Below are 15,792 nucleotides of genomic sequence, written 5' to 3'. Positions count from 1 at the left end.
TAAAAGCAGAAAGTTCCTTTGCGTATTGTCCCCAGTACAGGGACAACCGATCAGCGACTATGAAGTCTGGATCATGGTGGCTTTAGAGTTTGGTAGATAACAGGCACAGACCACTGTGATAATAGGTAATAAAGGCGTAATCCTACGCCAAAGTGTAATGTGTAATGTTTTATATTTTCCCCAGAATAGTGTTAGAAATCATGTCATGCATTACCAGAAACCAAACATAAGCAGCCCCCTGCCAGACATCCTTAAACTTTAAGGGCAGAGAGAAGGATCTGTGAACGAGTTTGTTGTGGGCTCTTTTGAGACTAGGGCGCGTTTGGAACCCTCGTAGCCGTAAGCCGTGATGATAGTAATTATTGACTATCATAAAATATACAATGGTACCTGTTTTGAATAAATGCTTTGAGTTTGAATTCTGGCAGCCCGCCCCCATTATTATCCCAAGAAGAGCCCCCAAGAAGAATAAAAGAAGGGACACGACCCTCAGCAATGAGGATAATGGCGCAGAGAGACTACCTAGGGTACATGTTCCGGACTTACCCAGTTGTTTATAACAAGTAGTAGGTATTGTTATTATTGGCGTAAGTAATAGCTCTATTATTGCGCGTGCGTGCAGCGTGTGTCGTACTTTTCTATGTAATAGAATACCTACAATATTTAATTTTTACTCTAACATTGATCAATTTTATTTATTTAATAAACTAGATGATGCCCACGATTCATCCGAGTGGATTTAGGTTTTTATATATGTCCCGTAGGAACTCTTTAATTTTCCGGAATAAAAAGTAGCCTATGTGTTAATCCAGGGTATAATCTATCTCCATTTTAAACAGCCAAATCCGTCCAGTAGTTTTTGCGTGAAGGAGTAACAAACACACTCACACATACATACTAACTTTCGCCTTTATGATATTAGTGTGAAGTGTGATGGTGTGAAGTGTGATAGTGTGATGTGGTGGTGTGACTAGCGACCTGCTCCGGCTTCGCATTATTAAAATTTTCGAAAGAATCTCTATTTTTTTTTTTTTTAATTTCGTAGTAAAAAGATGCAACCTAATGTTTGAAATATTTTCAAAATAGTTTTTTATTTTCACGGAAAAGAATTGTATACAGACCTGCACCTAATGGTGTGGCTGGTAAACTCTCAAAATAAAACATTATTTCACCTCGTTTCCTCCATGATTGAGATCGGTATGAACGTCACGTACTGAACTCGTTTTCGTGGAATTTGTGTAAGGTACCAAATAGAGTTTAAAGGTGACGTATACCTGAGAGTTCTCCATAATGTTCTCAAAGATGTAGGAAGTCTGCCAATCTGCACTCGGCCAGCGTGGTGGACTATGGCCAAACCCTTCTCATTCTGAGAGGAGACCGGTCGGTAGTATAATGATTTTCACTAGTTCTAATCTCTAAGGAAAATCCGTCGCCAACAAAATTAACTTCTTGAGTTGAAGCACAGAGTTTTGTCAATTTCCCTGGCGCAGTGGTAAGCACTGTGGTCGTATTAGTGTGAGGTCCCGGGTTCGATTCCCGATTTTGTAGTTTCTAAATCTCTAGTCTGGTCTTGTGGGAGGCTTCGGCCGTGGCTGGTTACAACCCTACCGGCAAAGCCGTGCCGTCAAGCGATTTAGCGTTCCGGTACGATGCCGTGTAGAAACCAAAGGGATATGGGTTTAATAATAACTGCCATACCACTTACAGGTTAGCCCGCTTCCATCTTAGACTGCATCAACACTTACCACCAGTTGAGATTCAGTCAATGGCTAACTCGTATCTGATTTACCATTTAGGTAGTAGATACATACTTATAGTATCCGAATCCAAGTTATCCAAGAGTTCCTCAGAAGCTCATATTTCTAGAAATCAATATACAAATGGGGGTAGGTGGATATACTTACTAGCGGCGGTATTTCCACGGATAGTTTTCCGCTTCACTAAACCGAATGGAAGAAATGTATCTGCGTAAATTCCACAGTGAACTAACAAGCCGTACAGATTCGGAGCACAACCTATAGAGTATTCCCATCCTATTCTTGCTAATGTAATATGAACAGGACAGACACAGTTTGACAGTTTTCAATTTAATTTAGAGCTGTCAAACCTCGTGATTTACCTAGCTACCACGCGGGACTATTGTTTAATTTGTAACGTGTACTAAATTGAGTTTCATGTTACGTCCATTTTTAGGAATATTAAAAAGAAAAAGATGCAAATACTCTAAATTTAGTTTAAAGAAAGACAACAGAATCGGCGCTAATCTTAGGGCTACACGTAGTAAAGCAAGGAACCCTTGTACATATTAGTTTTGTTGAGTCGGTCTGTCCGTATATCGCAATTCACAGTAGGTAACAAGAAATTATTTAACTTGTAAGCTTAGTTATGAAATATTGTTACAGCTACATATTCAAATTAAAAAAAGAGTCCTCTCCAAAACAACCTATGAACATAAGAAGTGAGAGACAAAGAAAGATGGGTAAATCGATAATTGGGTTAGTTTTAAATGGAGAACAGCAATTAATAAGAGAATAATCGGCGCAAGTAATTACGTTTGTATGGAGAAGCGCGTATGAAGAAACGTGATGTATGTAAGAAGAAATTGAACTGAAAAGGCTTTTCTTTTCTCTTTGCTTAAATAGTTGAATCAACGTAAAGACATAACCTTTCTACAATTTTATTACTAACGTAGAAGGCCTCTAGTTGACAATAATAAGGATAATAGCCTATATCAGCATCTGCATGGTACGATCATGTTACAGCATTTGTGCCGCTCACGTCACTTGCTAGGACGTGTGTGGTGGGCCTAATTTATATTTATTTTTAAAATAATTGTAAAACAAACGAGTGAAAAGTTATATTAATTTATTAAAAAATGAAGGTGATGCTTTTAGTAATTTTTTCGTTAGTTTTGGTAGAACAGAGTGCGGCTGTAATTTATAGGATAAATGGTGCGTATGTACTCATCGCTTTTTTTTGGTATAATTAATTTAATCCCTGATCCTCCGTTTAACCGATCTTGACGTAAATAGCATGCATCCCAGGAACAGACATAAGCTACTTGTGTGCTCGAAAATCAAAGAGATTTTTAAAAATCTAAATCCAACTGCAGACGAAGGTGCGAGCGTTATCTATAGTATTATTATTTGATATAGAGTTAGCTGGCATCTCAGGGACAAGCATAGGCTACGTTTTATCCCGGAAAACAAAGAGTTCCCACGGAATTTTTCCAAAACCTAAATCCACGCTGACGAAATCGTGGTGGTCATCATCTAAAAGTGATGTCATATTTTCAAAAAATAATTTGTCTATCAGTTTTCAAAACGTTTTTCAAGCTTCAGTACTTACTATTTCATAATAAGCATTTACAAAATTTTAAGTTCCTCGGAAAAATTTGAGAGCAACGTTTGTCTAAAAGGAAATGTAAAAGAATCAGTTAGATGCGAATCGGACACGAAGGGTTCCATCGTGCAAGAAATACCACTTTTTACTTTTTACGGTTTTGCGGTACGGTACTTATAATGGTTCACGAGATACAGCCCGCTGGCAGACAGACGAACGGACAACCGGATGTACAGCGGAGGTTTAGTAATAGACGTTCGAGTGTGGAACCCCATAAAGCTCTATTCAATTCCTAACTTCCGGTGCCTAGCTAGTCCAAAGGTTGTCCTTCGCCATTCAGCGTGCCAAGCTGCACGCTTTATGGGTAGCTTTGGCCGAGAGGCAACCAGGAGCGTCTTCCACCCGATTGACATGTGAAAATTTTTACTTTTTGGCTCGTGTTTTGGCATGGCAATCGTGTTTCTTTGTTTAAATTACGACTTATTTTATGTTGTCCGTTTTTCCGGTTTGTCCGTCATTCTCTGTAGGTACAGTGCGCAAAAAACGCAATAATATGTACTCAAACTAATTTTTCGCACTCGGAAAATAGTCGTAACTCCTGCCGTGTCCAGTAGCATGAATGGCGCGACATTGAACTAGGGTTCAAGTGTCTCTGTTGAGGAAATAGGCAGTAAACACATATGTTAAACCATTCGCTAAATGCCTACAATACGGTCACTAAAGCTCGGTCCAGACGAGTGTAACGTGTGATGTAATTCACCGTGTAATGTAACACGAATTCTATGGTGTGGGCGGTGTGGTGGAATTCTGTGTGGCGCTCGGACTGATCCATCGGCTGTCGGTTTTTGCGCGAACACAAAGGCGCTTGCAGTGCTGGTTTGAACTATAATACAAGTAGATTCGCGTACACAATTCGCTTTGAGCTCGTGTGCCGTCTCTACTGTTGACTCAGTGCTGTTGACGCTAAATTACAAGTTATCTTACATTACACGTTACACTCCTCTGGACTCGGCTTTAGAATCGTTTTACCAGACTACGGCGATGCTAAAAGGAAGGGTATGAGTTTAGCAGTCTATGTATGTATGTAGGCTTGTATTTATGTGTGGTCCACCGAAGCGCCTAAATTACTTAGCCGATTTTGATGAATGAGGCGTCAATCGATTTGTTATTATGATCCGAGTGAGATAGGTTACATTTTATACGAAAAAAATCGACCTGACGGATGTTACATCAAAAAAGTAACTACAAGTCTATTTTTGTAGACTACAAGTAGTCTAAAAAAATACAACTATCTGGTCTACAAACTAGCCACGTCTGCCGTGGCTAGTTACACCCCTATGGGCAAAGACGTGCCACAGAGTGATTAAAGCGTTACGGTACGATGCCGAGTAGAAACCGATAAGGAGTAGCTGTATGTATGGGTTTAATAAATCTGCCATACCACTTCTAAGTTAGCCTGCTTCCATCTTAGGTTGGAATGTATAGATCGCACTTTAACTTTGTTTAGACTTAAGTTTCAGTTAAAACGAGACAAATTTATGCCAGCAGTATAGCGCTGTCTCGTTTTAACAGTGTCTTAAGTCTGAGCAAAGTCAAAGTTCGCTCTATAGATCTCAAGCTTAGACTGCATCTTCACTCACCACCAGGTGAGATCGCAGTCAAAGGCTAACTTGTATCAGAATAAAATAAAATAAAACATTTCGTTATTTGCGACCAGTGACGTTCGGTTTCTAACTTCCCTATTAACTCGTCTCCCTGAACAGGGTATAAGGGTATAGGTCAAAGATGCACGTGCTTTAACTTATGACGGCTTCTACCTTCGATAATTACCTACGTCTAAATAGTTAAGTGAAACATTGCAATTTGCCCTCTTGACAGTACCTAAGTAAGTAGGTACTTCCTAGGTTGTACTCGTTCAAATTACAGTATTTAACTGCATCTAGTTATACTAATTATACTGTTAGGTCTAGTGTTATGAACTTAAAGGTCTCAACAGACAAGCGTGGCAGACGTAAGCGGTGGAATGATAAACTGAACGTGTGTTCGATTAGTTCCACAAAATGCTAAATTAATGTAATAGAAATGATATCTGCTGTCCTTAATATAGGGACAGTATGTCTAATAAAATTTAAAAAAAAAATGAATGTACATCTTTATTTTCGCAAGTTCCAATAGCACTTTGTGCAGTTGCTGTTGGGACTTGTGGGAAGATTTCTGATATAGTGGATGTACGGGGTGTCGTTAGAATCCTTACATCATCCCGAGTGACACTGGTTATAAAACAAAAAAAAATATGGTGTTTGTATGGTACCATTTTTACATGTGATTTTTTTACTTTTTAGTTCGTTTTTGTATTTTTTTTTTAATTACGACTTAAATACCACTTCTATACCAACCTGTTGTGAATTCTGTGGTTCATACTTTTAGCGAGTTTACAATACGACGCCCTCTACAGTTTCAATTCCCTAAAACAGTTCCATAATATTACAACTTTTAAGAGTCAAAGTCAAAGTCAAATTATATTCAAAATATGTACCATTGTACACTTTTTTTATACCTGTTACAGCAACTGAATACCACCGGATGCCGCCACTGTTCGCGTTAGATGACTTCGCAGAATGCATGCTGGAGCCAGGGGGCACGTATTGCGTAGCGGACTACGACCTCTCCTCCAGAGGGCATTCGGACCTCATGCATTTTATACTGGTAAGCACTCAAAAGGAAAAACAGAACCCTTATAGGATGACTTTGTTGTCTGTCTGTCTGTCTGACGTCCGTCCGTCGTGTCTGTCAAGAAACCTATAGGGAACTTCCCGTTGACCTAGAATCATGAAATTTGGCAGGTAGGTAGGGCTTATAGCACAAGTACAAATCTGAAAACCGCGAGTTTGTTGTTACATCATTAAAAAAAATTAAAATGTGTTTCAATTTTCAAAGTAAGATAACTATACCAAGTGGGGTGTCATGTGAAGGGGCTTCACTTGTACATTCTAAAACAGATTTTGATTTATTTTTATGCAAAACTAGCTGATGCCCGCGACTTTGTTCGCGTTCTAAATTTCAGCCCAATCCGTCCAGTAGTTTTAGCGTGAAGGAGTAACAAACAAACATACACACACACACACACACACACACACACACACACACACACACACACACACACACACACACACACACACACACACACACACACACACACACACACACACACACACACACACACATACAAACTTTCGCCTTTATAATATTAGTGTGATAGTTTTTAATTTATCGTGCAAAATGTTAAAAAAAATACCTGAGTACGGAACCTTAAGTGCGCGAGTCTGACTCGCACTTGGCCGGTTTTTTTTTTAATTTATAGACCACCGTTTGATGAAGATGCCTATTCACTCTTGACTTGACGGTACCCATACCTAGACTAACGGAAGCATACTAATTACAAGGTGGGATTGAACCGATCAGTCAAGCGAAAATTTAACTATAGGTACTTAAGTATTGGGTAGAGAAAGAGAAAATGGTTTATGATGGATACATATTTTTTTTTTTGATTTTGAAATCGAATAGAATGAATCGATTCGCCATCGATTTTAAAGAAAGACTGTGATAAAAGATATTTCAAAAATCTAATACACAGCATAAGAAACAGGTGCTACTCTTCTTATTCTATATGTAAATTAAAAGGTATTTACTAAAGTCATATCAAGTAGAACTGATTCAACGAAACGACACCATTATTATTATTATTAAATCTGTACTAATTGTTATACGATTACAATAATTTAATACATTCGTATTATCCATATCCATACTACAAAAGCGAAAGTGTGTCCGTCTGTCTGCTAGTTTTTCACGGCTCGTTAATAATTTAAGCTTGATTATGAAGAAATATTAATTCCGAAAAATAAAAAAGTTCCCACGGGATTTTAAAAACAACGAAACTTTCACGAACGAAGTCGCGAGCATCGTCTAGTATAAAACAAAATCTTTTGACATAAGCGTTAGGAAGTACTTATCCATTTTCCACATGAAAGTAGGAACCTATTTTTCCAGATTCTTCTCACTAGTTACAATATTATAAACTAGTGGTAACTGACGTTAGATACTTAGTGCAGGTACAAAATATGCTTTTGATTTTTATTTAACTAAAAGTATAACTTAAGCAACAAAGTTTAAAAATCGATGAGTATAATAAAGGAAATCTATAACTATTTTATAAAGTAATTTTTTCACAGGAATATTCGTCATACAAAAAAAAGCATTTCAACCATACAAAAATACATAGAGGCACCTGCGTCTCAATTGCTTGTAAGGATTACTTTTATACATTAAATAAAACAAGGGACCTAGAAGAGATCCTTGGGGAGTGCCTCAATGCAAGCCTATGGAGGAGCCATAAGCTGGAAGCAAGCTTATCAGAAATACAGTATTGTAAAAAGGCTGATGATGAAACAATTTTAGATATAAGTGACTTCATTGTATTAGCTGTATATGTTTTTCTTATCATGATTAACACTATCGGAAGCTTTTACGACATCATCTTATGTGAAAAAGACAGTAAAACAGGTAATAAAATTGTAATTTTTCTTATGATTTATTATTGGTTCTATTAATCAAGAATACTTAAAAAATAAAGCCATAAACATGAGCACGGGTTAGGTACAAGATTTTTATAACTTTATGTACCTTATTAGTAAAGAGTGGTGATAACCTAGTGTTTAAAGACTTTGGCCTCCTATTCAGGGTCCAAGGTTCATGCTTCTATCTTTTTGGAGTTAAGTACTTACGTTTTAAACAATAAAATGTCACAAGCTTCAACGGTGAAAGAAAACATTGCGAGGAAACCTAGATTTGGATTACTTAGAGCTGGATGCAAAAAGGATTTTTGGAAATTCCACCCGTAAGAAGGTTAAATATGGGACGAACGCTTGTATGAAAGTCCGTCATTTTTAAGTTGTAGCCATAAATTAATTAAAGTAATAAAAATTGAATTGAATTTAATAAAATTTGTAAGGCGTTCCTATTTCCGGTTCATATCAGAAATGTTAAACAAAAACGTTTTGTGCGAGTAGATTGGATGTCATCCACACAAAGATGCCAACGTTCACCGTTTTTCGCTTTTCTGTGGTAGAACCTGGTGTAGGAGGAACGAGATTATGGAGTTCCTGAGACCACTTTCCAAAATGTATACGATTCTAGACCGATAGATAGGCAACATTGAGACAATGTTGTAGACTGAGAACTTTTGCCTGAGTCGAGGCTACCAATAATAATTTTTCAGCCGTATTGTATTGAGTCTAATGCATCGAGTTGATACATGGCAGAAGAAAGTACAAATAAAAATAACAAACAAGTACAATATCAAAATACGTATGTATTTTCAGATTTTCAGCTAAAACATAGATTTTCTCTTCACCAGGAAACCGGTATTTGCTAGCATTTTCGATAAGGCGCAATTGGTCGAAACTAATTGCCCCTGGCGGCATCGGACCAGACCCCAGGATGGAAAGACTGAAGTTATTCAATGGATTAAGGTAGGGAGAAGCAAGAAACAAAAAGCTTCATCATCACAAATCGCCGGCTTACTACTGAGCACAGGTTTCCTCTCAAAATGGAAAGGGTTAGCCATAGCATCACGCTGGCCAAGTGCAGAGCCGAGTTCACCTACCTTTGAGAACATTATGGAAAACTCTCAGGCATGCAGGTTTTCTCACTATGTTTTCCTTCAATGTTAAAGCAAGTGATATAACACACTTCAACTGTCATCGCAAATAAATGACTGATTGAATGATCGCTTATACTAAGCGATCTAGAAGCTAATAGAACATGATTGTAATTAATTTCGTCAATTTCAGAACAATGACGATAGTGTGCGTAATTTTCTCCCACTGCGCACTACTCTTGTCATGCGCTTACGTCGCCAACCCACATTACGTCGAACAGGTATACACTTATACACATCATTATTATTTTCTTTTCTATTTGTACTTCTACACATTTTTTTTAAATTAAGGGATAGATTTGCGCTTGACGACAACAATTCAAACAATTTCAAATTATGACGATTGTATAAATATAATTTAGATAGCAGCCAAACTGGGCAATTCTATTGTCAGGTCTAAATGTATTGCTATCGCTTTTATAATGCTCCCAAAGGAAAAAGATAAAAATTTACTCTATCCGCGGTAAGAGGTCCGCGGAAGTAATTGTTTGGTGACTCAAAATGGTTAACACCCACTGAGATTTCTGCCTCTATCATTTGTATGAGATTACGTAACAGAGAGAGCACTATATACTAACTTTTTCTGCGTCTACGGTATTATTCAGTTCAACGGAAGAGTTTGTGTACAAAATATTTGTGATTGCATACGACATTTGGGATTTTCACATTGGCTACGTAAATATTTACCCGGTTCGCTTTTACCTACCCTCGATTTCAGACTTACGATGATCTGTCAAAACAAATCCTGTACAACGGGAGCCTAGTCACGCACACCTTCTTCATAATGTCCAGCTTCCTCCTGGCGTACAACCTTCAGATACAGGCCGAGAAGGCAGAAATCACCTGGAAGCATATACCCAGGGGAATCCTGATGCGGTGGATGAGGTATTTTACGCAATTTCCTTTGATACATATTTTATGTACTCGATTGGGATAACCGTGTTTGATACTTTAGGGTGAAATTTTACGTAAATGGCCTGATTTTTAGTTTAATAATTATTTTTTAAACTTAACCGAACAAAACGTTGGAGTCCCAATCCCAAGGTGGTCATACACCACCTTAGTCACCTTACACCAAAAAGCATAGCGTTTCTTGCATTATAGTTGATTATATACCTTGGTTTATAGACATGTTTTAAGGTTGTATTGGTCTACATCATAATAGTTATCTGCAGCCCGATCCGTACAGTAGTTTGAGCTGTGCGTTGATAGATCAGTCAGTCAGTCAGTCAGGTTTTCCTTTTATATTTTTAAGATTAGCATAACATTCGGTTTTGATTTCAGGTTGACTCCGCCTTACGCCCTCATCATAGCCACGATCAGTACATGGATGCGCCATGCTGGCAGAGGTCCCCTGTGGGACCTAGTGGTGACCAGCGAGTCCAACTACTGCCGCCAGTACTGGTGGGCAAATGTCTTCTACTTCAACAACTACATCTACCAGGAGGATATTTGCTTCCCCCAGGGATGGTAAGTGTCGCTTAACATCTTGTTTATGATTACTACATGTCTTGTGCGTCGACAGACGACCCTGTGGGGTCCAGTGATGGATGGATCCTGATGGGCAATTGACTCTCTATTAAGCTTGAGTATTCGTCCCAGATTAGCCTTAACTTTAAACACATTTTACGGACCATAGCTCACTCCGGTGCCATCTTTAATACCAAAAAATTTTCCGTTGCTTAGTGTCTCTGTTAGGTATAGTCTACATCATGAGACCAATCTGACGGTATATATCCTCAAAAAATCTTTGGACTAGTTGTTTATATTTGACGGAAACATGGAATGACATCACCAAAAACCACCAACTTTAAAAAAAATTTAAATGTATATTCCAGGTACCTCGCGGCAGACACTCAGCTCTTTATCCTGGGCCTGGTGATCATGGTGCTGGTGAAGAAGCCTCAGCACAGGAAGGTGGTGCTCATTCTGATGTTCGTGGCCTCACTCGTCATCACCGCTGCACACACCTACTTTCAAGACTTGGATGCTGTAGTCATACAGTCACCTGAGTATGATCATAATCCATACTATGTATTTATAATAATCCATTCAGTGAGACAAATCATTGAGCTATACAATTGCGATGCTATTTTTTAAATTCAAAGACTAGCGTTTGTATATCTATCAGTCCCGCTGGAATCTGGAATGGAATGCCGTTCCTCTCCCCTTTTAATATGTACCTTCGAATCCAGAGTGAATAGGCACCTTCTATGCAAGCGCGCTCTACTTAGGCTGCACCATCTTTTGCGCTGGCAAGTTAAGAAAATTAAGTTTAAGTTGAAATGTTAAAGATCATTGGTATTCTACAGGATATATTTCAGAGAGTGTGCACAAGAGCTCTTTGACCTGGTTCCTCATTCACCTTTCTACCATCGCCGTACTGCAAGGCATCGTCAAGGTCGGCTTCCATACGTAGTTGAAATTCCTCGGACATGTACGAAGCGATTTGCTTCCTTGTTTCTAATCCGAACTGCTAGGAATTGGAACGGCCTCCCGGCATCAGTTTTCCCTTCCACTTTTAATATAGGTACCTTCAAGTGACTAGGCAGCTCCTAGGCAAGCGCGCTAAATCTTAGGCTGCATCCTAGTCTGTAAATTTAAAAAAAAAACATTGCATGTTACAGATCGTACCGTAGTATGTACAAGGATGACGACACGTACAGGCTGGTGTATATCAGAGGCCACACAAACCTCTCTGTGTACACCCTGGGGCTGGCTGGAGGACTCCTGGCCTACCGGTGGCAAACCAATGAAAAGGACTTCTCCAAATATAAGGTTAATAATTTACAACTAACTTTTTGTCTTGTGGGAGGCTATGGTCGTGGCTACAGTACCACCCTAACAATAAAGCCGTGTCACGAAGCGATTTAGCGTTCCAGTACGATATTGCGTAGATTCCCGTTCCGTGTTTAATGAAACTACCATCCAAAGTTGCCCGCTTCCATCTTTGACAGCATCATCACTTATCATCAAGAAGGCTAATCAAGAGCTAACTTGAATCCGTATTAAAATTTAAAATCTCAACCCTTTTCCAATCTATGAATGATGGGTCACCGCGCCTATCGGTGGCAGACCAACGAAAAGGACTTCTTCAAATATAAGGTTAATTTATTATCACCCGTATGCGTTGTTACGTATATTTCATCATGTTACATTACATGTTATATCATCCTCATCTCAGACCATCGCCGATCCATTAGGTAGGTACTAGCTCGGGCGACCCGCCTGATCTTGTCAGAATGAGAAAGGTTTAGCTATAGTCTACCCGTATAGCGTCACATAGGAAACTCGAAGTAGTGTGGAAGGCCAAGTTCTGGCCAAGTATGGATTGTCAAACTTCATAATATATCTTTGAAAACATTGTGAAGAACTCTCAGGCAACTCAGGTTTCTTTACGACGTTTTCCTATGCCGTTAAAGCAAGTGATATCTATTTCAATGCTTACAACGCACAAATTGAACTCTGATAAACTAGTGGTGTATCCCAGGATCAAACCTCCAAACTCCCGAAAAAATGGCCGACGTCAACTTAATTACTTATGAAATTTACTATTTATTACTTTAGCCGTGGCTAAATCTTAATTTTTGAAAAAAAAATTCCTGACTAATACCAAATACAATGTAGGTAGGTATCACATTACATTACATTTAAATTTTTTCATTTTCAGAAATATCGTTGGTTCATGTACTTTATGCTTCCTGTGGGTGTGATCATCATCCTCTCTGGAGGCATCTTCTACGTCGACGGGGTGACCCCTCCCACGCTGCTGCGAGTAGCCTATGCAATGCTTATCAAACCCATCTTCCAGCTCTTTGTGCTCGGCTACATTATCATCAGCATGTTCAAAATAGAGAGTGAGTATTTGGTATATCTTCTTCTTTTTCTGACGAGGTCAGAGGCTTCGTTCTTCTTATCAGAAAATCGGACATGTACCAACTGGTGGAGTAAACTCTTGTCTAGAATACGGCGAGCTTAAAGAAGTATGTGAAAATGACGTTTTGGAAAAGTCTTCGTGTTCCCTCTCGGTGTTTATTATTATTCATTTGACCATGAACCTCCTGTTCCCACTGAGCATAGCCATCATCGACTGGACTTTGTTTAACATGGTTAAGCTGGTTGTAGTCATCAATTTCTCTGGAGGCATCGTCTACATCGACGGGGTAAGTATTTGGCAACATTCTTTTTTTTCGACGAGGCCAGAGGTTCTTCTTTCTTCTTATCAGGGAATCAGACGTGTACGAACTGGTGAACTCCTTTTGCCACTATAAAATAACCCGTCTGCTATAAAATAACCCTTGGCTACGAACTCAGTAGGTGTCAAATGACGATGCAGTTGTCTTCTCTTCCGGATGAAGTCAGAGGCTACATTCTTGGACTTTTTCAATTGTAATGTCCTCTTCAACATCTTCGAGTATACTTAAGCTTAGGATTTGCCACGTTTTTTCAAATGATATTCTGTTCCAGGATTATGCAGCAGTATAATAGAATGGCGCGGTTTCACCTGGGGTGGCCGCGTGTCCTACAGTGCCTTCCTTCTCCACAGCCTGTTCCAGAGAGCCTTGGCAGGAGTGCAAACCACTCCCCTGGTTATGAATGACTATTTTATAGTACGTGAGCTTGTTTTTTATTTAGAGAAATAGCGAGAAACGAGCAAGCGGGTCACTTGATGTTAAGTAATTACCGCAGCCCATGAACATTTGCAGCGCCAGGGGAACCGCCAATGCGTTGCCTAATTCTGAAATTCGTTGATCCGTCCCATTGAAATCTAGTGGGAACACCACCGAAGGGAGTTGGGTCTTCAGTTTGCATGTGACATGCGTGGAAAAAAAGATCTTTTCCAATGGGCGGTCGAAGTGCACCAGGCACCCACCTAGGACCTGCCAAATTTCATGACTCTAGGTCAACGAGAAGTACCCTATAGGTTTTCTTGACACACACGACAGACGGACAGACGGGCAGACAGACAGACAGACTTACAGATAGACAACAAAGTGATCCTATAAGGGTTCCGTTTTCCTTTTGAGGTACGATTGGAAGTGTAATCACAGACATATCCTCCTCCTCAATTTCCTGTTTGCTTCAGATGATAGTGCTGTGCGCGTCGGTGTTCCTCTCATTCGGGCTGGGGGTGGTGCTGTGGCTGCTGGTGGAGGCGCCGATCAGTGGGGTGATGCGCGCTGTCCTCGCCCCAAGATCTAAACAAACTACTTGCTAAAAATACCGGTCAAGTGCGAGTCGGATTCGCAGACGAAGAGTTCCGTACCATCCTACAACAAGTAACACTTTCGAACTCAACACAGCAAGTTAATGACGGACAGCGCCATCTATTATGTGATTTTCGTCGTAACACTTTTTTTTTGTGATGTAACCACAAATTCACGGTTTTTGGATTGTTTCCTTTACTTGTGCTAAAAGACATTGCGACCTGCCAAATTTCATGATTTTAGGTCGACGGGAAGCATCCTATAGGTTTTGATTCCCTTTAACAGACCCGAAAGATGGACAGATAACGAAGTGATCCTGGGTTTCTTTTTACTATTGAGGTACGAAACCATTAAAATTATTATCAAGGATCAAATAAGCAATGCGCGACAGCAGTGCGATGCAACAGCAATGTACTCGTATTCAATAGCTAGAATCCTCCTAGAATTTATACTTATAACAGACTCTGTCTAATACGGGCTTCGTCGTCCGTCCATGGTAGTGCAGATAATATGTCCGTCATGGTGCGTCCAATTAGCGGATGACAAAATAGTTTCGAATCTCAAGCCCCACACAGACTGACAGACGTCGCATCGCGCATTCATTACGCGCTGGTGTGACCGTACCTTTAGGTAATTTCTATGTGATTTTTATGTTTTGGATAATAAAAATTGTTGTCTGGTGAAGTGTGTTTCCTTTTTGTTAACCAACTATTAGCGAAGCAACGAAAGAGTGATGTATTTAACTATGTATGCAGGTCTGTTATGTATAATAACGGACCATCGACGGTTTAAGAGGGCTCTCTCCGTCACTCGTTTCATACAATCGCAGTTCCAATTTCATTTGAATATTAAGCAACCAAAGTCCATGAAATTTTGCAGACATATTCTAGAAACTAATATCTATGTCTGTGGTTTTCCAGATTTCTGTTAAAATATTCGGTTTCAAAGTTACGCGGTCTTTAAAATTTACATACAAATCTTTGAACCCCTGTAATTTTAAAACTACATATTTTTAGAAAAATCTAAAAGACCACAGACACAGATATTAGTTTCTAGAATATGTATGCAAAATTTCATGGACTTTGGTTGCTTAATATTCAAATGAAATTGGAACTACGATTGTATGAAACGAGTGACGGAGAGAGCCCTGTTAATTAACTTGACGTATTAAACACGGAATACTTACTCTTTATTAACACATTCTTCTTAGAGCCTCAATAGCTCAACAGTTAAAGGAGCGGACTGAAATCCGAAAGGTCGCCGGTTCAAACACCGTTGCACTATGTCGTACCCACTCCTAACACAAGCTAAACGCTTAGATGGTTCTTTAAAAATAAACATGTTATGTCAGGCTTAAGTTGGTATATCTTTAACTAGCTGATGTCCGTGACTTTATTCGCGTGGGTTCAGGTTTTTAAAAATCCCGTGTGAACTCTATGATTTCCCGGAATAAAAAACCGGCCAAGTGCGAGTCAGGCTCGCGCACCGAGGGTTCCGTACTCAGGTATTTTTCCGATTTTTGTT

General features: G+C 39.3%; 1 protein-coding gene across 1 annotated transcript; it reads left to right on the top strand.

Moving 5' to 3' along the window:
* The first annotated feature begins 2,752 nt into the window (after positions 1-2,752).
* LOC123875912 (nose resistant to fluoxetine protein 6-like) lies at positions 2,753-14,952 on the top strand. Its single transcript, XM_045922005.1, has 12 exons — positions 2,753-2,951; positions 5,909-6,048; positions 7,575-7,905; positions 8,759-8,873; positions 9,195-9,282; positions 9,780-9,946; positions 10,346-10,531; positions 10,900-11,073; positions 11,689-11,839; positions 12,732-12,918; positions 13,529-13,671; positions 14,148-14,952. Exons 1-12 carry the CDS (start codon positions 2,876-2,878, stop codon positions 14,277-14,279), a joined length of 1,890 nt encoding a protein of 629 aa, XP_045777961.1. The 5' UTR covers positions 2,753-2,875; the 3' UTR covers positions 14,280-14,952.
* The last annotated feature ends 840 nt before the right edge of the window (positions 14,953-15,792 follow it).

This window comes from Maniola jurtina, chromosome 20 (genome assembly GCF_905333055.1).
Source record: "Maniola jurtina chromosome 20, ilManJurt1.1, whole genome shotgun sequence".
In the NCBI taxonomy this organism is placed as follows: Eukaryota; Metazoa; Arthropoda; class Insecta; order Lepidoptera; family Nymphalidae; genus Maniola; species Maniola jurtina.
The sequence above is the reverse complement of the archived record's forward strand: the minus strand, read 5'-3'. Positions and strand labels throughout refer to the sequence as shown.